The sequence below is a fragment of the Furipterus horrens genome, unplaced genomic scaffold, assembly GCF_987537825.1.
Source record: "Furipterus horrens unplaced genomic scaffold, mFurHor1.1.pri manual_scaffold_11, whole genome shotgun sequence".
NCBI lineage: Eukaryota > Metazoa > Chordata > Mammalia > Chiroptera > Furipteridae > Furipterus > Furipterus horrens.
In genome coordinates this window covers 3222629-3242961 of record NW_028327181.1, presented here as the reverse complement: position 1 = coordinate 3242961, position 20333 = coordinate 3222629, and the positions used below count along the sequence as shown (strand labels likewise).

General features: G+C 52.8%; 2 protein-coding genes across 2 annotated transcripts; both read right to left on the bottom strand.

Annotated features, from left to right (window-relative positions):
- Nucleotides 1-119: 119 nt before the first annotated feature.
- LOC149996759 (uncharacterized) lies at nucleotides 120-1071 on the bottom strand. Its single transcript, XM_090292002.1, has 2 exons — nucleotides 1013-1071; nucleotides 120-315 (listed from the first exon to the last, which is right to left on the bottom strand). Exon 2 carries the CDS (start codon nucleotides 295-297, stop codon nucleotides 163-165), a length of 135 nt encoding a protein of 44 aa, XP_090148128.1. The 5' UTR covers nucleotides 298-315; nucleotides 1013-1071; the 3' UTR covers nucleotides 120-162.
- A 3690-nt stretch (nucleotides 1072-4761) lies between these two features.
- VPS33A (VPS33A core subunit of CORVET and HOPS complexes) lies at nucleotides 4762-20333 on the bottom strand. Its single transcript, XM_090290961.1, has 13 exons — nucleotides 20141-20333; nucleotides 18277-18342; nucleotides 17802-17929; nucleotides 16747-16933; nucleotides 13679-13795; nucleotides 12685-12859; nucleotides 11705-11898; nucleotides 10449-10575; nucleotides 9545-9612; nucleotides 8763-8900; nucleotides 6712-6849; nucleotides 5684-5852; nucleotides 4762-5314 (listed from the first exon to the last, which is right to left on the bottom strand). The coding sequence occupies exons 1-13, from the start codon at nucleotides 20240-20242 to the stop codon at nucleotides 5133-5135; spliced, it is 1791 nt and encodes a 596-aa protein (XP_090147087.1). The 5' UTR covers nucleotides 20243-20333; the 3' UTR covers nucleotides 4762-5132.

The window sequence follows — 20333 nt, the reverse complement described above, 5'->3', positions numbered from 1 at the left end:
GGGGCGGCCCTGGGGCTTGAGGGCGGGGAGTGGGCGGAGCGAAGCCAGCTGTAGTGAGTGTTGATTGGACTGGGGCCCGGGGTTGGGGCCGGGCCTCGAGAGACCCGCCGGGCCCGGGCGCGGGGAGGACGGGAGGGACGCGGAGCCGGGGCGGCGGCGCTGTCACTTCAGCACCAGGAAGTAGGTGGTCCAGCCCGCCAGCAGCAGCGCCCCGATGAGCACCGTGTAGCTGAGGAGCACGAAGGCCAGCAGCTCCCGCAGCAGCTGCAGCACGTGGACGGTGGATGAGGCAGGCATCGCCCTGCGCCCGAGGCCCTGCGGGGCAGAGGACGGTTCCCGCGCATGCCCCGCCTCGGTCGCACACAGGCGGGCTGCTGAGCCGGCCCTCTAAAAAGTAACTTTCCTAAGGCTAGGGGAGCCGAGTGCGGATTCTTCCCGTAACAGCCATCTGGACGCTGTTCGCATTTTCACTATAGAATTCTTTTAAACCAAAAGTTCTTGGGCTCCGCCCTGGATCTGGGCTCGGAGGACAGCGCCGGCAGCGGCATTAGTCTCGCTCCCGGCCCTCTCCTCCCGTCCACCTCCTGCATTTTTAATGCTATGAGTGCTGCTAATGGGCTACTGGAGTCAAGCCTTCCTCTCCCATCGCTAGCTGCAGCCCCAGCGGTCTGTGGCTTTGGAGGGGAGGAGAGACCCACTCGGGTAGGGGGAAGGCAGCAGGCCCTCACTGCAAGCCCCCCGGCCCCAAGGCTTGTCAATAGCAGAATCTGAGGATCTTTGCTTTGTGGCTTGGCTTGCTAGCCCTTCCGGCCAGCTGGGACTGGGTCTCGATTCCATCCTGGGCTTATCTCCTGCCCCATCAAGATCTTGTCCACCTGCTCCAGCCCCACTGCTCCTCCACAGATGGAGTCGGATGGCAACCATCACAAGCCAGCTCTTTACCTCCATCGCTGCCCTGCCCAGGAACTCCCCCAGTGCCAGCCACGAGCTTCCCTCTCCCCATTTGACTCACTCAGCCAAGTTCCCAAGATTCCTGCCCTGGCGCAGCTCCCGGCTTCCTCTCGATCGGGGGTCCGAAGGTAGCTTGTGTGCGCTTCAGCGATCTGGGCAGAGCTGAGGGCTTCTCAGGCAGCAGCTGCGCTCACCACCTAGGTGTGGTCTGGAGACCAATCACAATCTCCACGTGGTCCCTGAGCTCCTAGGGAGCTGCGCACAGGCGGTCCCAGGCCGGGCGGGGCTCTGGCAACCCTGCCCGCAGGCTCCCAGGTGGCCTGCAAAGCTCCCGACTTCAGATGGGCTGAGCAGGCGGTACCCTAGGGGGTATTTCATGCCCCTTCTTGTCTGCTTCTCTAAACACTACAAGTGGGATCTAGTCCATACTCTAATTTTTAACTCACATTGAGAGCAACCCCATCCTACTCACAGCCTAGAAGAACCACTGTACAAACAACATTCACTATGACCGCCCAGCTAAGCAAAAGCTGTTGTCAAAAAAAAAAAAAAAAAAAGGGCAACGTGAGCACATATGTGTGTAAGGACCAGGAGCTGAGGACCGAGGGCTCCTGAGTGGTTCCCATTCCCAGAGCTGAGCAGGTTAGAGCCTCATCAGTCACCCCCGCACTGTGCCCAGCTCCAATTCCAAGTCCTGCACACGCAAGGCAGAAAGAGCCAGTGAGACCCTTTCCCAGATGTACTAGGGAAAGAAAACACACCCGATGCTGCTTCTGGTCATTTTGCTTTTGTCCTAGTTTGTGGTCACTTTTTTTTTTTTTTTTTGACCTTAGAAAAGCAGGCTGTGTGCACATCAACCCTTTTATCAACATCATCATCCAGACGCAAATGGCTCTTTAATTTGATCAGGATCTCTTATTATCGAATCATTGTCCGGCCGCAGCTCAGCTGAAAACCAGAGCAGACCATTATCAAGCTGCGCAGGAAGTCAGTAATTGCTCCCTGAGAGAATTGGCCATCTTAAGGGCTCTGGGTCCTGCGTGGTCACAGCAAGGGAAGTATGGCTAAGATTATACCCTTGTCCCACACCAAAGTCACAGATGAAAAGAGAGGTTACTAAAATAGGCCGACTCTGCTGACTGGTGGCGCTTCGTGGGCTGGGCGTGTCCCGCAAAGCAAAAGGCAACCAGTCTGTTTCTCTCTGACATCAATGTTTCTTCCCCTCTCCCTCCAAAAAACAAACAGGCCGATTTTGTCCCCCTTGACCTCTCACTCTTCAAATGATGTCTCAAAGCAGTTTCGTGTTCTAGCCTTTGCAGCTTCGAGCCACCACCCGATTGTGGATATTTCAGGGCTGTGGCGTAGCAAAGAAACATTGTTTGTATGCATTCATTCAGAAATAAGAGACTGAGATTTTACACAACAGCCTTTTTCTCCGATTGACAAAAAGGCCACCTCTGCTTCTTATCGTATGCCCTCATATTAGACCACGTGACAATTTAATACGTGAGGCTCTAGAATAGTCCGTGGACATGAGATGCCTGTGCTGCTGTTCCTGGCAGTCTCTACCACAGCCCCTCTTCCTGCCTGCAGACACTCAGTCCCCTTTGCTACTTTAAAGTCTTTCTTCTTGAGTTCAACTCTGCAGAATACAAACACTTCCTTCTGGTGACAGGCTGGTCTTTAACATACGACCGAGAACAGGAGACTGACCAGCATGGCACAATCAATCATAACCCTTTCCAGTGAGGGAGGGTGGAGCTAAAACGCACTGGAACTCACTCAGTGCCTTCTCTTCCCATGCCGTCCCAAGAACTCAGTGTGCTGGTTTTAATTCCCCCCCTTTAACCACTACCCTCTCGTCCACAGCGAAACTACAGTTCAAATACTTATTTCTCGGTTGGCTAAAGCTCAAGTGTATATAGTAAGACACAAAACAGTGCCTATGTAGACTTCTTTATCTACGCAGACTCCTTTTGTAGGGACTGCTGGTGTAGCAGGACTGTCTACCCCACTAGACAAAAGGCCAGACATGATGTAAACAATCCACCCTCTCCAGGAATAAATGTACCATTCATATACCCTTTCTCAGTAAGGCCACACTCCCTGGAGACAAAGACGCCTTGGAGGATTAAATGAACGGACACAAAGACGTATAATATATAATCATCCCCCACTTTCTATTGGCATACAAATGAAGCAGTTGATGTTTCGAAGTCTTCTGAGGCACGCACCTTCCAGGCTGACCTCGCTCTGCTCTGCGCAGGCGCAGGCGGGTAGAGGGCCACGGTGAATGCAGACACATGAGATGCAGCTGCGTATCTGTTCACGGGCGAGAAACCCCAGCCGAGGAGACTCGACCGGACTTGAATTGAATCCCATGAGCCGAAAGCACCGAGGGACAGTGTGCATTTCATTCTGCAAGGAGGCTGCTGCGGCTGACAGCTGCCGGGGCTGGAAGCTATAAACTAATCTCCCTGGGATAACAAGGGTCTGAGAAAGGGTTTTCTAAAGTAGGAATTGTTTGCATTAAGACCATTTCCAAATACTGAATGCCAAGGCCAATTAAGGACAAATCTTTTAAATATTACTTCTTCTACCCCTCCTCCTTCTCACATAAAGGAGATTTTTTAAAAATATAAAGAATTTTGCCCTGACCGCGTGATTCAGTGGGTTTGGTGTCCTCCCGCCGAGTGAAGGGTCATCAGTTTGAGTCTCAGCTGGAGCACATGGCTGAGATGCAGGTTCGGTCCCCGGCTGGGATGCATGTGAGAAGCAGCTGGGCGTTGTTTCTCACCCTCCCTTCTACCCTCCTTTCTCCTCTCTCTAAAAATAAATAAATCTTTAAAAATATGTACATAGAATGTCTCGTTCATGTCATAACGTGCAATGTGCCTAACAGATTTCCACTAATGAAAAAAATGAGGAAACACATGTACGGTTACTAATTAACAAGAAAAGCCTCACCTGGGGAGAGACGCTGACCTTGGTCCCCCAGCAGAGGGTGACCCGCTGATTTTGCTCGAGACTTGGGCTGTGAAACCATCAATTTGGCCTTAACCCCTCCAGACGCTGGGATGAAGCACCTACACTCCATCCCTCTCCCCCATGGCCCAGCAGTCCCTGCAGAGAGAGCGGCCGCTGGGGCCGCTGGGCTCCAAGTTCATCCACAAGCTGCGTCAGAGAAGACCAAGGTCACCAGACCAGGGACTGAAATGGAATTGGGTGTTTTCAAGCAAAGCAGGCAGAGGCTGAGTGGGAGTGGCCGCAGACAGCTCAGACGTCCATGTGGTGGTTACCGGGGAGACGGAGCTGCAGGATGCTGAAGCAGCAAGGGCGCCACGGCCCACGGTGGGGCCAGCGGACGTTGGGCCCACGGTGGGTGGGAAGGACACTGGAACCGCAGTGGAGGCATCTGCCATTGAAGTGTCTTGGAGCCAATCACATGAGCACCAAGAAGGTGTCCTTGAATGGTTCAATTCCCAGGAAGCCGCTCCCCAAGCATTATCTCTCCCCACGTACAAAGCCCCCGGTCAGGGCGGGAGCCACCCAGCTACAGCTGGCCAGACAGATCAGTTCTGGGGAAGGAAGCTCCCCCAGACCTCTTGCTTTATAGCATCAAACAAATCAAAAGCACAAGGAATCAAAATGTGCCTTCAGGGTCGGGTAAGACAGAGACCAGTGGTACTGCACAGAACGGGCCGCGCCTGGCAGGAGAGGAAAGCGCCCCTCTGCACCCCCGGTGCTCACACTGCAGCCCCAACGCCTAACCACGGCCTCGGCACGTGACTTCAGGAAACCTGGCTCCACTCACCAGGGATTGGACTTCTTTTATTTTCATTTTTACCTGCTTGGACCCTGCTTTCTTCTTTGATGAACTGGCCCTGTTTGTGTGGCTGGATTAAGTTATCCAGCCCCGCCATCCGCATATACTTCCGGAAGTCTCTACCAAAGAGCCCGAGCTTAGAACATAAGAAACTGGTACTTTTTTACCCAGGCTGTTCTCTTCTGCTCTGTTTTCTTCAAGAGATTAGGGACACCAAAGAGAAGCGGGACTGAAGCGGCGGCCCCAGAGCAGACCCCGCGCGCCGGTGCTGTCGCTCTGTGGGCTGCGCTCCCTCCGGCAACTTCCGCACAGGGCGCTGTGCCCTGAGTCCGCAGGCCCGTCCGCCCTGAGCGCCCTACAGAGGCTTTTCCATCAGGGACTCTATCCAGGTGGTCCCGTTCATCAGCTTAGTGGTGGCGATGACATACTCAGTGCCCCCATCCTCCAGCTGGGAGAGGAAGCGCAGGGCAGCGATTTCCGCGAAGGTCACGCCCCCGAGGAAAAAGACCAGCGTGACTCGGTTTTCTCCCGCTTGGCCTACAATGGAAACATTTCAGAATTAAGAGTGTTTATTAGCTTCTCTTCCCACCTGTTAAAAAACTGCATCATTCTTAAGAGAATAAACAAACGCGTCTTGGTGCGACAGTTCACGTGAAACTCAGGCTCGCTATTTTGCTCCCGTGTTTTTCCTAACTACCGAGGCCCTCCGCTCCAAAGCTGAGAGCTGCCACCCCTGAGGGCTCGATGGGTGCCCGTGCTTACAACATACATTCGCAACGAACCGAAGGGCTATACTGGACTCTGACTCCCAAGGACGTGACAACTGTCCTTTACAAAGCAACTGCGCAGCACGCGAGGACTGCACAACAGCGCACTGTGATGTGGAGGTCGCGGCCGCAGGCTTACGTTTCTTCTGCAGCCCCGTGGGCAACGGCTGCCGCTCCTCAAAGTGGGGTCCCGGGAGGATGCGGAGGACCTCCTCGATGCTGCGCCAGCCAGGCCGGGCCAGCAGCTGGGCCAGCCGCACACTGAGAGGGGCGTAGCCGCTGTACACGTACGAGATGTCCGTGGGGCTCTGTCGGGGGTTAAAGGGAAGAGGCCGCAGGTTTAGACTCAGAGCCACCCCCTATGGCCTCTCGGGCAGCCCCCAATGATTTGATTAGTCTTCGAAGGCCAAACCACAAATAACCCCCCCCGCATCTTAGCAGCCGGAGGTTCGCTTTTGACTCGCGTCTTGAAAAGCCATGCAGAGCACCTCTGGATACTGAAGATGAAAATGTGTCACTTTTTTGGCAAGAAACTTCTTGGAGGGTAAAAATGGGCTCGGGTTAGCAACAGCCGCCTCTGTGGGAGGAGCCTGGCCTTCCCCTGCTGGCCTTACTGTCACACGACCTGACTTCAGCGTGTGCTGTACCTTCCAGGTCCCCCTGCCCTTCTCCTTGGCACAGGAGCCCGGGGGCCGACCTGCAGGCTCTAGACCAGCGTGCCTCTCGTCCTCTGCTTGGGTTTGGCCACTGGGGGGAGCCCAATAAAAACAGACGGGAGGGCAGCAGTGAGGTCAGGGTGTCCTCGCCCTGGCGTCCCCTGCGACCCCGTCGCAGGCTGGCTGGGTCCCTTGGCCAGAGGCCCCGCAGCCCTCGCCTTGTCGGACAGCTGCTCCTGCAGCTCTCCTGCCCAGGCCTGCAGCGGCCCCCCCTCCCTGCCCACAGGCCGCGCCCCGTCTTTATGAAACTGCCGCACGCTGCCCAGTGTGAGGGCACCCCGGCCCCGCTCCCGCTGGGGTTCCCACGGACGTCACACCCAAGCGCAGCGCTTCCCACAGACACTAGGACGCTGCAACGAGAGAGCGAGGAGGACACGTGGGTCGGGCAGCGTATGCTGTCACCTGACTGCTAACCAGCACCCGACTGAGGGGGCGCGAGGGGGTGCCTTACTTGCTCGTTGACATCGTCCATCCAGAGGCGCAGCGTTTTCCGGATGGTGGGGTAGCTGTTCCGGCCCCCCGCCTGCGGCCTCAGCAGGCCGGCCTTCTCCAGGCTGTGCAAGGTCAGGATGTGCTCGTAGCCGTACGTCTGCAAGGGAAGCCGTGCGGCCCGACGTCGGGTCAGGAGAGGGGCCCCTGCGCCTTCCACACAGGAGCACGCCCGCTCGGTGGGCTTGTTTGTGCCCCGAGGCGCGTCCCGCAGGTCCCCGCTAACGACTGTCTGCGGGCGCAGGCAAGGATGGGGTGAAACCCACCCGGAACCTGCTTGTCCATCACAACGAACCCAGCTCATCAGTTCAGAGAGGGATTTAAAAGGCTCAGAATAAAAACTTATGGGCCCAACCTCAGAGAGCATCAGATCAGCGAGAGGTGACGCTTCACCGGCACAGCTCTGGACTTCACAGGTCCGCTCACACAGCACCGTTTCCACTAAATACATACAGTGCTGCCTTTTCTCCTCCTTCTGGTTTCAACATGTTCCTTTCTCTAGGTTAGTTTGTCGTGAGAATACAGTACATAATACATAGAACACACAAAGCATGCTAACTCTGTTATCAGTAAGGCTTCCAGTCAACGTGGGCTATCGGTAGCCAAGTTTTTGGGGGAGGCCAAAATCATATGTGAATTTTCAACACCTGTGCTGCTCAAGGGTCAGCTGTGCGGCATGTATTCATATGGGACATAGTCGGCTATAAAGAGATAATGAGGCAGATCTACACACCCTGATAAGGAAGGCCTTGTAGGGAGTGGGGGAGGTAGGAGAGGGTAAAGGGGGCATAAACGGTGATGGAAGGAGACCTGACTTGGGGTGTTGAACATTCAAAACAATACACAGATGACGTGTTATAGGATTGTGCCCCTGAAACCTCCATAATTTTATTAACCAATGTCATCCCAAAAAATTCAATTTAAAAGTATCCCGGATATATCCTTAAGGACAAAAATATAATAATAAAGTATTAAGTATATAGTAGAATTTTATTGGTTAAAAATTATGAGTAAATACTAATAGCCAGCAGTTACATATTTTGAATGTGGGGGGCACTATTCTGTTCTAAGAGCTTCACACACATGAACTCGGGCTTCCCTATGATAGCCCCGCGAGGCGGGTATTATCATTATCTCTGTCTTACAGAGGAGGGTCAGGAAGTTGCCCAAGATCACACAGCTCCTAACAACAGAGCTGGGACCTGGATCCAGCCAGTCTCGCCCGGGACTGGGCATGTAAATGTCCTTGCACATGAACGAAAGAAGGCGTCTGGAAGCAGACAAGCCACATGCTGATGCTGGTCCTCTCTGGGGTGGGGGCTGGGGAGGCAGTGGGGTGCCAGGACAGTCACGTGTGCTCCCTGTACTACTGCACTGCGTGACAAGGATGCATGTGTTATTTTTAATTTTTAAAAGGACAAAAGAAAAAAAAAATCAAACTGTGACTGGTAACAGCAAATAAACACTGCCTGAGACATCTGCAAACGAGGGGGAGGTGGGGTGGGTGTTTAAAAGTGAAAAACAGTGGGCTTCCCTTATTACAAAGTGCAAGTGACGCAGGCTTGACTTCAGTCTGCTAAAGAATTATCAGAAACTTGCAAAGAGTCCCGTCCTCCTTTGCATGCGGTCTGGTTAAGCACGTGGGCGCGAGACCCGTTTGCCTGGGTGTCAGAGCTGGTCACCAGCTCAGTGACCTCAGGGAAGTTATGTAACCGCTCTGTGCCTCAGTTTATCACCCACAGAGTGGGGTGACTCACAGAGCTGCTGTGGGGAGTGTGCAAATGAGCGCCTGGAGGGCTCTTCCCACAGTGCCCGGCACAGAGAAAATGCTGCACAGACTTCAGGTGCTGTCGTTCTATACACACTGTCAACAGTGGCTGCCGAGGGTGGCGCCTCCGGGCCTTAGAACATTTACGACAGTGGAAACAATATTCCAAACAGCAGATGCGGGAAGCCCTTCTTTAAGAACTTGTTTTCTCCCTTGGCAAATTAGTAATTTAAGAACATACTGACCTGGAGAATTTCTCTTTTGTAATAATCCAAAACTTTTTGCTTGAGTCCACTATTGCACACAGATTGGAGGCAAATTAGCCTCAACACCTTGATTAGAGGGTGCTTTTGGGCGATACAGTCCTCAATGTAACTGTTGACCTGGAAGCAAAGGACAGACAGACGTACACCACCGCCTGGTTTGGGGACCTAAGACTTGGGATCTGCTATTGTTTTTCAGAATCAACTAAAGGACATGTGTGGGAGGACGGCTCATTTTCTCATAGTCCCTAAGCCCCTCCAGCCCCAGCCACCCACCCCCAGTCACCAGAAGCACTGGGCCGGTGAGGACGCGCTCGGCAGCCTGGGTGCCCAGCGGGACTCACCGGTCTCTATGGACAACTTCCCGAGAGGCGGGTGGGGCCTAGTCTACCCCAGTAAGGCAGCCATCTGTCAGTAACAGGGCTATTTCTAGACGATGCAAATTTTCATAAACTAAATAATTTTAAATTTATTAATAGATGTGACGATGTAAAGAAATTCTATGACCAATCCTCTCTGAAAGCAAGGATTTTGATTGGTCCCTTACAGGGGCTAGGTCTCGCCTCTCTGTGTACTGCAGAAAGTGCCCTCCACCGAGGGATGTTAGATATCTGTTACTTGATAAAATGTGCATTTTCACATTTCACATTTGGTCTTAAAAATATGTAAGTAAGATACTGGAGTGAAAACCAGTGCTTTTCTAGCTGTAATCTTGTGTTTGGTAAGTACCCGTTATTTGTCTGACAGTTTCATTATTCAGGTACCTTGTCGGTGTCTATTCCAGACATGAACTCCTGCTCCACCGTCAGCTTATCAAAGAAGTCTTCAGAGGCTGAAATGTAATTAGGAAATTTGCAAGTTAGAAATTAAATAAATGTCCATTTATTTGAGCAGTGTACTTTGAAGAACAGAGCACAATCAGAGGAACAAGACAAGCCAAAAAGCAAGAAAGCAAAGGACTGAAATCGTCACCGGATGAGAATCTTCGAAAAGGATGGAGCCCCTACAGCCCTACACCCCTAAGTTACAGCTAGATACAGTCGGCCCTCGTGCCCCTGCGCTACCCATAAAGGCAAACACGGACCTCAAGAATGGTTCCTCGGTGTCAGGGAAAGCTAATTTCCCCAGAGCATTTCATCATCTGATTCAACCCAGTTTCAATGGATTTCTCCTAACAAGGGAAGAACCGACCCCCCAGCCCCGTGCTGTATCCAAGGTTCGGAGTGGACTTCACAGCACGGGCCGCCGACCCAGCTCCTGGGCAGCTTCTCAGCGGTCTGCGTTCTGAGAAATAACCACGTCGCTGGTTTAATATACACCGCCCAAGCTCTTTCAAAACCCCGTCTGCTATATACCAATTATGCAAAAGTTCAAGCAAAAAGGAGAAACGTCACACGGCTCTAATGAAATGATCCTTAACAATAAGGAAAAAATGCTAGACGAAAAAAATTAACCACCTCATATTACGGTGGCAAACTTAGGGACGAACTCTTTTTCTCTTATTGGTATTCCAAGCACTTTATCATAAGATCACACGCTTTTAATAAGAAGAAACGTCTGAAGCACCAATGGCAGCTGCTCACTATGCACCTACGCGCACGGAATTAACGTTGAGAATCCCAGCGGCGCCAACGGCCAGCGGAGCCTCACGACCCAGCGGGTACTCACTCGTGACGTCCTTGATCAGCTCGGCGATGGAGGTGTGGTTGGCCAGCGAGCCCCTGGCCGCCTGCATGTGGGGCAGCTGGGACACGAACTGCTTGATCTCCCCCACCGTCTTTGCGTTGTGCCTTTCCTGAAGCGGGGAGACCACCGAGAAGGGAGGGTACTCACTTTACGAGCTCTGTTCTTCCCACTGCTCAGAGGACGTTTAGTTTATTTTAACGTGGCAGGAAGAACGGATACGAATAAATCGGGCCACGCCCAGCTCCCACGGCACACAGGAGGGCAGAGAAGGTCAGCTCACGGTGCCTGCTAACGGCCTTAGTGCTCCCGCAGAGAGCAAATGTCTGGTTTTCTCTTCCAAGGCACTGGGCGTGCTGTGGACAGTTTTGGGGGGCATCTGAGTATTTGTGGGGGACAGTAGTGGGTAAAACGCAAACATTTCAGAGGAAAACACTAAACAGAAGACATGTTAAGAGGGGAACATAAACACCAGAGCGCTCCCTACTCAACCTCCAACTAGAATACTGTCTGTGAACAAAGTGAACCTCGCTTAGTGATGAGAAAATGTTTTTTCCCAAAATTGAAGCATTTAAACCCCAAAGAATCACTTCACTTCAGAAATATGAAAACCAATTAATGAATATAATTCCCAAGAAAGAAGAAAGGGGAAAATTAGCTTTCAGCAATTCCCCAAATGTGCGTCTGCAAAGCCTAAGTGTTCCGTCTGTCACCTCCCTGCTTCCCCACGTTTTAAAATCGGACTGAGCAGGGCCGGGCGGCGGCGGGGGCGGCGCGGGGGCGATAATGAAGCCGCCAACTGCAAAGCTGGGGTTCACGCTCATTGTCGCCCGCGGGTCGGCAGGGCCCCCCGCCACGGCGTGCCAGCCACACTGGGAGTGTCACCCCAGACCGCGAGTGCTGCCACAGGGGCTCTTTCATCTACAGCACAGCTGCTCCCTCTTAAGGAAGGAAGTAAAGAAAAAGAAGGGAAAACAAATGTTTCTGACAAAAGCTTGTCAACTGTAAACACTGTCCTGGCCCCCCCCCCCCAAAAAGAGGGAGAAAAATCTAAAATACTGTTTTCATGGGCCTGGGAGAGCTGAGGAGAAACCTGGGGCTCTCCCACGGCGAGGGGGCTGTTGCCGAGGACGTGAAGGCGCCTGCGCTGAGGCTGTGCATGTGCCCGGCCCATCCCCCTCCTGGTCGTGGGCGGCCGAGCCTGCGACAAGGGGGCCAGGGCGACAGCCCAGCTGCCTCACCTCAAACGCGGCCGAGATCACCTTGGCTTTCTTGCTCAGCACGGAGCCCACCGCGTTGAAGTTCTTGTCCCGGATCTCGGCGTATAGCTCCTCTGCGGAATTCAGCTGAAGCTTCTTGGCTTCCGTGGGGAGCTCCTTCCCACCGTCGCCCTGTTTCTTGGGCGCAAACTTCTCTGGAGGTAACTTCACATAACCTGGGCCACGTGGGAGGGAGCGGGCACCCGTGTGCATTTCCTGGGAGAACGGCTCAGGTGCCCCACCCAGCACAGGGCAGCGTTTGCCCCTCCGCAGAGACGTGCGCCGCCTTCATGGAAAAGCGTGGATGGCGCTGAGGTTTCTACCCTGCCCACGAGCAGAGTACTCTCATCATAAATACACAAATCAGGGTTACTATTAACATTTTCTCCAATGTTAAATGCTGACAGAAACAAACGAATACCACGTGGGCCAAAAGCAAACCACACACGCTGTGGCCTCTGACCTAATGATCTGTCGAGCCTAAACCTGTGCTGACCTCCTGTCCTCCAGTGAGGTCCCCGACCCTCCGCTCTTGCCTCTGCCTGGTCTCGGTTTGAGCCGGCTGGTCACCTCCACTCCCTGCTCTGACTGTGCTGCCTGCCCCCGCCAGCACCCACTTCCCAGACCCAGCACCCCAAGGCCACCTCCCCACAGCTTTCCCGCACGACTGCCGACCAGGAGGCCCGGTCCTCTCCACACTGCAGGGCCATGTGCATCCAACCCTGGGCCTCTGCTCACAGGGGACAAGCCCCGTCCTCCCACTACCCTCCCTGCCGGCCCTCATGTGACCAGCGGGTGGCTCGGACGCTGTTTACCTCTGGTGTCTAAAAGCCAAAAGCAGTATTTTTATACTTTCAAATATTCTCTGATTTATATGCAAAGAAAGCACCTTAAAAAAGAATGACCTCCGGGATATTTTTATCCGATGACCTATTAGTAAGAACAGATGGCGCTTTACTCACTGTTCTGAATGCCGTAGATTTCATCAATGAGTCCTTCGTACGTAAGCTGAGTGGCGAGGGGTGTTAACAGATCCACGTTCCGATCGAGCAACAGGAGGTTATCAAACACAGGAAATACGGAACTCTGGCCTCCTGCAAACTCCCTCTTCATCCTGACCATCATGTTGGCCACTTGCTGGAAACGAAACATGGGATCAGGTGGGACTCTCCTGGGAATCAGCAGGTTTTAAAATTCAGCTAAAACCAGAAAGGCAATCAAAAAAGTAGAAGAGGAGAACACCCATGGGTGGGCGAGGGGGAGAACTGAGCAGCCACAGAAGAGCATGTCCTGCTGGCCACCCGTCCGGCGCTTACGCTGCCGCGTCTGCCCATCTAGTGCCGCCTGTCTCTGTGGTTCCTGGTAGCTCTGTCCTATAAAGGCACCATGGACATGAATCCCGAGCACGGGGTGGTTTCTGGGAGCTTCTGGTCAGAACATTTTTGTCAACTGGTCAAAACGTAGCCTCGTCTAGTGTTTCTGCTTAAGGACGGCTTTGCTGAATGGCTGTTGCTGATCCCCTAACACGGAGCTCGGGCCAGCCTAACACTCGGGGCCACCAGACAGCACCTCTGCACTGCGCTTGGGGGCTGTCGTGACAGCAAAGTCACCAGCACAAAGCACCAAAATGCAAAACCAAAAGCGGCGTTAGGCTGTGCACGGCCCCATTCAGTGGCAGGACGGACAGTGTTTGCACAGGAGCCGGGCGGGGGCAGGGCGTCGCTTTGCCTGACCTCAGCGGCCGGCACGCACGCCGCGCCCGCCCACCCGTCGCTGCTCTGGGCATGTCCACAGACGCTGCCTGTCGGTTTGGGGTTATGAGGATGCTTTAGCACGTAGGCGATTCCCAGATAACAAGGATTGATGGCTTTTGTTTGTAAATGGCTTCCCACCCCTCCCGCCTTGGTGGGTGCTAGGGGGCCCCTTCCTTCACCCCAGAGACACGGTACTGCTCACCCGCGCGCACTCTCCTTTCCCAAAGATCTGGGGGATCGTCCCGTACAGAGCCTGCAGGGTCATCAGCCCCTTGGCTGCGTGGTAGAGGCTGGTCTGGTCGCTGTCCAGGTAGCACTCCTGTGGGGAGGGAGGAGGGCCAGTTACTATCAGGCCGCGGTCAGTGGGGTGCCACCCGTCTGGCACCAGATAAGGCCGTGTCCACTTAGGCAGGGAAGCAGGAGAGGGGACCCAAGTGCCTTTTAAAAAGCTGCCGTTTGGCACGTTACGCCACGAGGCCAACAGCTCAGCTATCGGGTACGGCCATGGAGGCACCTCTCCTGGGGCAGAGCCTTCTGGGAGAAACGTGTCCCCAAGGCACGCCAGCTCTCAGTCCATCCGCCCTGAATAAATCACTGATGAATAAAGACTTAACGGGGTCTCCCATTCGCTGCGGCGCGAGGAAACTTTGGTAGGACGGTTTGGGGGCCCCATGCTCATATGCACAAGTGTGTGCATTCTTTGGCCCCCAAGTCCCAGATGACCACACCAAAGGATACTCTGCAGTTTTTACAGACGCGAGGCAGGTTTGCGTATGTACTGACAGCCATTACATCGTGAGAAATGAAGAGGGGTGGCTGAACAATCTTTAAAGTATGATCTTAGCTTTAGGAACTATATTTTCCTTTGTAAAATATACAAAGCGTATTTTACAAAGTGTAAAAAGTATATACTTTTGCTTTTGCATTGTAAAACAGGCTAAAAAGATACACAGAACCGGGAGAGAGGGAAGTGACCAGTCTGGGCCCTGGAGAGTGTGGTTCCGGGCTCAGGGGCCCTGATCTGACCCCGCCCCGCCGCTGCCACTTCCCAGCTGGTCCCCAGGCCGGCCCGGTAACCTCTCTGTGCCTCACGGTACTCCTCTGTGGAAGGCAGCATATTCCACGTAGCACAGGGACTAAATGAGAAGGACGCTTATCAACGCCGTGCTATGTTTAGTGCTTAATAAATGTCAGCTTTCATTAGATAGTATCTGGATATTTGAGAACCGTCACCCACTCAATAATGTGTCCCTAGTTGCCGGAGCCAGGAGGGAGGGGACTGGGCCGGGCGAGGGACCAGGAAGAGAAGGAGGACGGCTTTCCAAGTCCGGTGTGGCTTCCCGTTTCACTGAGTACGACAGGCCAAACGCAAAAATGTCCACAGACATACTTCCTGTCAAAGTTACTTAAAACTCCTGACCGGAGCAGAGAAAGATAAAAATTCAAGAAAAATATATTAGGGAACATATCGCAAAAGAGCATTCATATTTTTTTAACTTAAAAGTTATGTTACAAACAAGACATTTTTTAATTCTATTTTTTTTAAAGATATAAAAGTTAACTCTAACTTTGCTCTAATATGATTGGCAGTGGGCTAATTATTTGTATTAATATCCCAACTCTATTTGGTTCACGCAAAATTCCATGTGGTATTTCAAGCCATGAGAATATTCTGGGAGGGCCAAAAACTAATACCCAATAACATTTAAATACACATATCTTTTGACCATGCAAAGTTATTTTTTAAACTTGTTTTTACAAAGTCTGTAGGTTTTATACGTAGATTTAAAAAAAATTTTTATTAATTTACTTTGAGAGAGAGAGGAAGGAAGGGAGAGAGGGAGAGAAATCTCAAGGTGCGAGAGAAACATCGATCGGTTGCCTCTCACGTGCCCCCAGCTGGGGACCAGGCCTGCCACCCAGGCCTGTGCCCTGACCGGGAATTGAAACAGCGATTTGATTCACAGGCCGGCACTCAACCCACTGAGCCACGCCAGCCAGGGCTCAAATAATTTCTTGTAGGGCACCAGCTGTTCCTCAAAGTTCTAGTCTCCAGCCTGACGGGTGTGAGTCAGCTGGTTGGGCGTTGTCCCGGAGATGGAGGGGGTCACGGGTTCGATTCCCAAGTGGGGCTTTGGGGTTTCGGGCCAGGCCCCCGTTTGGGGGCATGCGAGAGGCAGCCAATTGAGGCTGTCTCTCACACTGATATTTCTCTACGCCTCCTTCTCCCTTCTGTCCCCTTTCTCTAAACATAAATTTAAAAAATCTTTTTTTTAGAAGTGGGAGGGTATGAGCTGTAGCTGCATAAACTATTTATGGGACGTTAAGGCTCTCAGACACTGGAAAACAGTCTGGCAGCTCCTCACGATGTTAAATACAGATTTTAACCACGTAACCCAGCGATCGCGCTCGTAGGCGCATCTAAGAGAATTGAAGACACGCAGACACAGACCCTTGTATGGCTGTTCACGGCAGCACTACGGACGAAAAGCCACCCGCTGCCCATCACAGACAAATGATAAGCAAAATGCCGGCTATCATTATAATGGAACACTACTGGTGATGAAGACCAACGAAGTACTGACACATGCTGTAACACAGATGAACCAAGAAAACATGCTGCTAGAAAGGAAGCCAGACACAAAGGCCACGTATTATAAGGTTCACCGATATGAAGTCTCTAGAACCAGCGGATCCATACCGACTGCAACAGACGAGTGTTGCCAGTGGCTGGGGGCGGGGAGATAGGGAGTGACAGCTAATGGCAGAGGGTCCTTTCAGGGTGCTAAAAATGTCCCAAAATTAGATGGTGCTAACAGCTGCACAATTCTGTGAGGACACTAAAAACTGCTGAATTGCATACTTAACAAAGATGAATTGTTGCTATGTGAATTACGGCTTAATAAAGCTACCATTAAAAGATTTACCTTATCATTGGAACTGTCTGCATGATAAAAGGGGTCATAATTAAAGTTAAAAGACAAGCCAAACACTGGCAGGAGATACTTGCAGCTTTTATAACCCACAATGATAATTATCCAGAATATATGAGTATAAAGAATTCCTCAAAAGAAAAAATGGGCGAAGAAAAGGAACAAGCACTTTGCAGTTTGCTAAAAAGGAAAATCTTACACGTTAGTACACCCATGAGAAAGCTCCGCTTCCCAGGAACCAAGGAAACGCGAGTTAAAACACCAGCCGTGCCATGGTCAGCCCCAGAAGTTTAGCCACAGTTCCAGTCTGCTGTCAGAAGAGACCCGCCGCACTCACCTTGAAGGCGCCCTCCGACTCCATGGACAGGAGGTCCCCGTCGAAGGGAATGAGGTCCAGGCTGTACTCCTCCCTGTGGATGAAGGAGCCGAGGACGCCCAGGTCCTTGAGCCGCTGCTCGCACAGCAGGCTGCGCCGCGGCACGAACAGGATGTGGAAGTCTCGGGTCGGGCCGCGCCGGTCTTCGCTGCGTGAGAGGGAGCGCGCGTCAGCTTGGGGCCCTTCCGAGCCCCGGCCTCCATTGCTTCTGCCCCCCCAGGGCCTGCTCCTGTGCCCGGCACACAGCAGGCGCTAACTGAACGCTGGCCGCGTAAACATGCCAGTATTGCCTTCAGACCCATGCTGCTGCAGGCGTTCTGTTTTTCTTCCCGACACGGAGGCAGCATTGATCCATAAATGACTTGGTAACGCATTTTCTAGCTTCCTCTTAAACTACTTATGGGGCATTAAAGCTCTCAGGTTATTGACACAGGATATGTGTGTCTTCCTGAAAACAAATGGCTCTTTAAACCAAACCAATGCAGCAATACAGTCTTATATTAAAATGAAAGGTCATTCTGGGCCCCCACCTCCGCTGTCCTTAACGGCGAGCTTCCCCAAATAGCGCATTTGCTTTTAAGGTCTTAGGGGCCACATCAATCAATGCAGCACAGAGTGCGGACTGGGCTGGGACACTTCCTCTACAGACGCAAGCTGCGTTAAATTTTAATCAGCTCTTACTTAGTCCGCTTATGAGGGCCAAGCACACTATATTCAGGATATTGAAAAACAATCATTAGAGCTTTTCTTTTCTTTTTAACTAGGGTCCCTTGTACTGATACAGGTCCAAATATTCTGCTGTCCTAAAAGAACAGGGTCATAGGATGACCGCCCCCCAAGCTGTGTGAACAATTTCATGTTCCTCATCCCCGCTCCTTGCCCACCTGTCCCGGTTTCCTGAAAGACCACCTTCCAGTGCATGGGCAAGAGAATGGGGCCGCCATGAGGAGCTGGGTACATGAAGGCCACCTGCGGGACCAGCCTCTTTCGGACCAGACATAAGCCCTGAGAAATACCTGAGCACATTGTCGGCAATTATATCCATCAGTTCTAGCCGGGGTCTGACAAAAAAAATAATATTCTTGACATCGGCTGCCGGCAAACGACTTCCTTTAAGGGTGAACATTTTTTCCACTTCATGTTCCTAGGAAAACGCAGACACAAAAGGGTAACAAGAAAGCCGTCTTCACCTATCACATCCAGACTCAGACATCACCCCCCCCCAATCAAAGGCACGTACTCCTTCACTACCCAAGCCTGGTAACGGTCGCATCATGCAATGCCAGGAACTTCCCTAAGGTTAGAATCGGCAGAGAAACACAGGCCAGAGGGCCACTGTACACAAAATGTCAGTCACGAGTGAGCACCCGTGTTTATAAAGACTAAACAGCTTCAGAAGCCAATTACTCTGGAGGAAATGTGAAAATCCTACTATTACTGCTGAAGTGCGGAAGTATTAATCCCTGAGTAAAACCCAAAGGGCCCACTTACCTTCAGTAGCGAATACTGTGCAATCAGGCCAAACGGTCCTGTGAGGTACTCATCCCAAACTATTGCCTGTAAGAGGGGAGAAACACGCTCTTATTACGGTTAATACCCGGAATTTCAACAACAGCAAGACAAGACAGCAGTCATACATAGTAGGACTATCCGTTGTGAACTCTGAATTCACCAAAATTTTAATCGGCTCTGACCACAGTCACATCCTGCCGGTCTACGGAGGGCGAGGGTTGCTGCTGCTGGTGAGGGAACGTTACAACTTCCCCCCTGTGCTCGACAGCAAGAAGGAACTGCAGTTTGCTGTGTATCTGTGATTTCATCGAACCATCTGGAAACTGCCGGTGGCAACAGTTCAACCTAGTATTTTACATAGAAGTATCATGTAATCCAATTACATAAAATTAAAACCTCGAATGCAGGTATTACAAATCTTATTTTGACAGAAGAAATTTTAAGTACCCTGGCTGCTGTGGCTCAGTGGATTGAGCGCTGGCCTGTGAACCAGAGGGTCGCTGGTTCGATCCCCAGTCAGGGCACATGACTCGGTTGCAGGCCAGGTCCCCGGTTGGGGGCGCGTGAGAGGCAACCACCCATTGATGTTTCTCTCTCTCTTTCTCCCTTCCCCTTCTCTAAAAATAAATTTAAAAAAAAATTTTTTTTTTAAAGAAAGGTAGAAACAACTGAAATGCAGCGTATGGAGAAGGTGCTGTGACTGATCAAACGTGTCAGAAATGGTGCGCGAAGTTTCGTGCCGGACATTTCTCAGTGGACGGTTCTCCAAGGTCGTGTAGAGCGTAGAAGCCGACAGCAATCAAATCGAGACGGTAATTGAGAACAATCAACGTTATGCTTCCCAGGAGAGAGCCGACCGACTCAGAATATCCAAGTCAATAAAGTTATTGGTGAAAATGAAAAAGAAAAACAGAAATCCTAGCAGGCTCATAAAATATATGTAGCGTGTCCAGGGACAGCGTAACGAAGTCCGAACTGCAACCCAGCGCTTAGCGACCCTGCAGGCCGCTGCCCCGGGCCCCTGCGCGCATCTGTCCCGCTCAGTTCCAGGGCCATTTCCTTCTCTTCTAACGGGCGTTTTTACTGAGACACTTGCAGATGACGCTTTGTTGTAAGAAATAACACCGAGGGGTCCCCTGTGCACCTCACCCAGTTTCCCGACGGTGATATTTTGCAAAGCGACACAATACTGCAGCCAGGCTCCGGACACGGCCGACTCGCGACCTTCCTCGGGTTTCAGCGTCGTTTCCTGAGCTTGACCCGGGACGGGCCTGTTTGACCCTCATCCCGGGGGCTGCGGGCACCCACTCGACCTCTTTCTAAGACTGACTCCTGCGTGTCCTCAGTTTCCCTTCTCTGTCCAGGGCTGTCCTGCCAGTTATTCGGGGGACTAGGAAACTCCAAGGGGAGAGCTGGGTGCGGGCCACCGTCTGCCGGGAGGAAGAGTCTTGTTTCGGACGGTCACGCGAGAACCTCAAGGAACCACGGCACCGCTCGGAATCCGCGCGCGCGGCAGGCGGAACGCCGCTGGTGCTTCAGCCTTCCCAGCGTGGGTTTGTGACGACACGCACGACGGCTGCCGTGGGCGACGTCCTCACCACCCCGGGGCCCCGCCCCTCTGCGCCCGAGGGACCCCTGACGGGAGCTGGGTCCCAGGGGCCGGGCTACCACGGTGGCTGATGCCGCTGCCACGGGCAGTGCGATGCCGCGCGGCCTCCGCGGGCGTCACCGGCAGGCGCCTCGCCCCGCCGCGCCGGTCCCGCCGGCCCCAGCGACCGCACACGCCGGGAGCTCCGGCGGCCAAGCCGGGTTGGCGGGCGCTGTCGCCACCGCCGCCGCTCACCTTGCTGCCCGCGCATTTGTCCAGGAATTCGCGCAGCTCCCGACGCACCGCCTCGCGCAGCACGTTCAGGTTCACGCGGCCGTAGGACAGGTGCGCCGCCATCCTGCCCCGCCGCCCACCTTCGCCCCCCAATGCACACGCGTCCGCTGCGCCTCCACGCGAGGCCGACAGACGGAGTCACGTGACAGCGCGC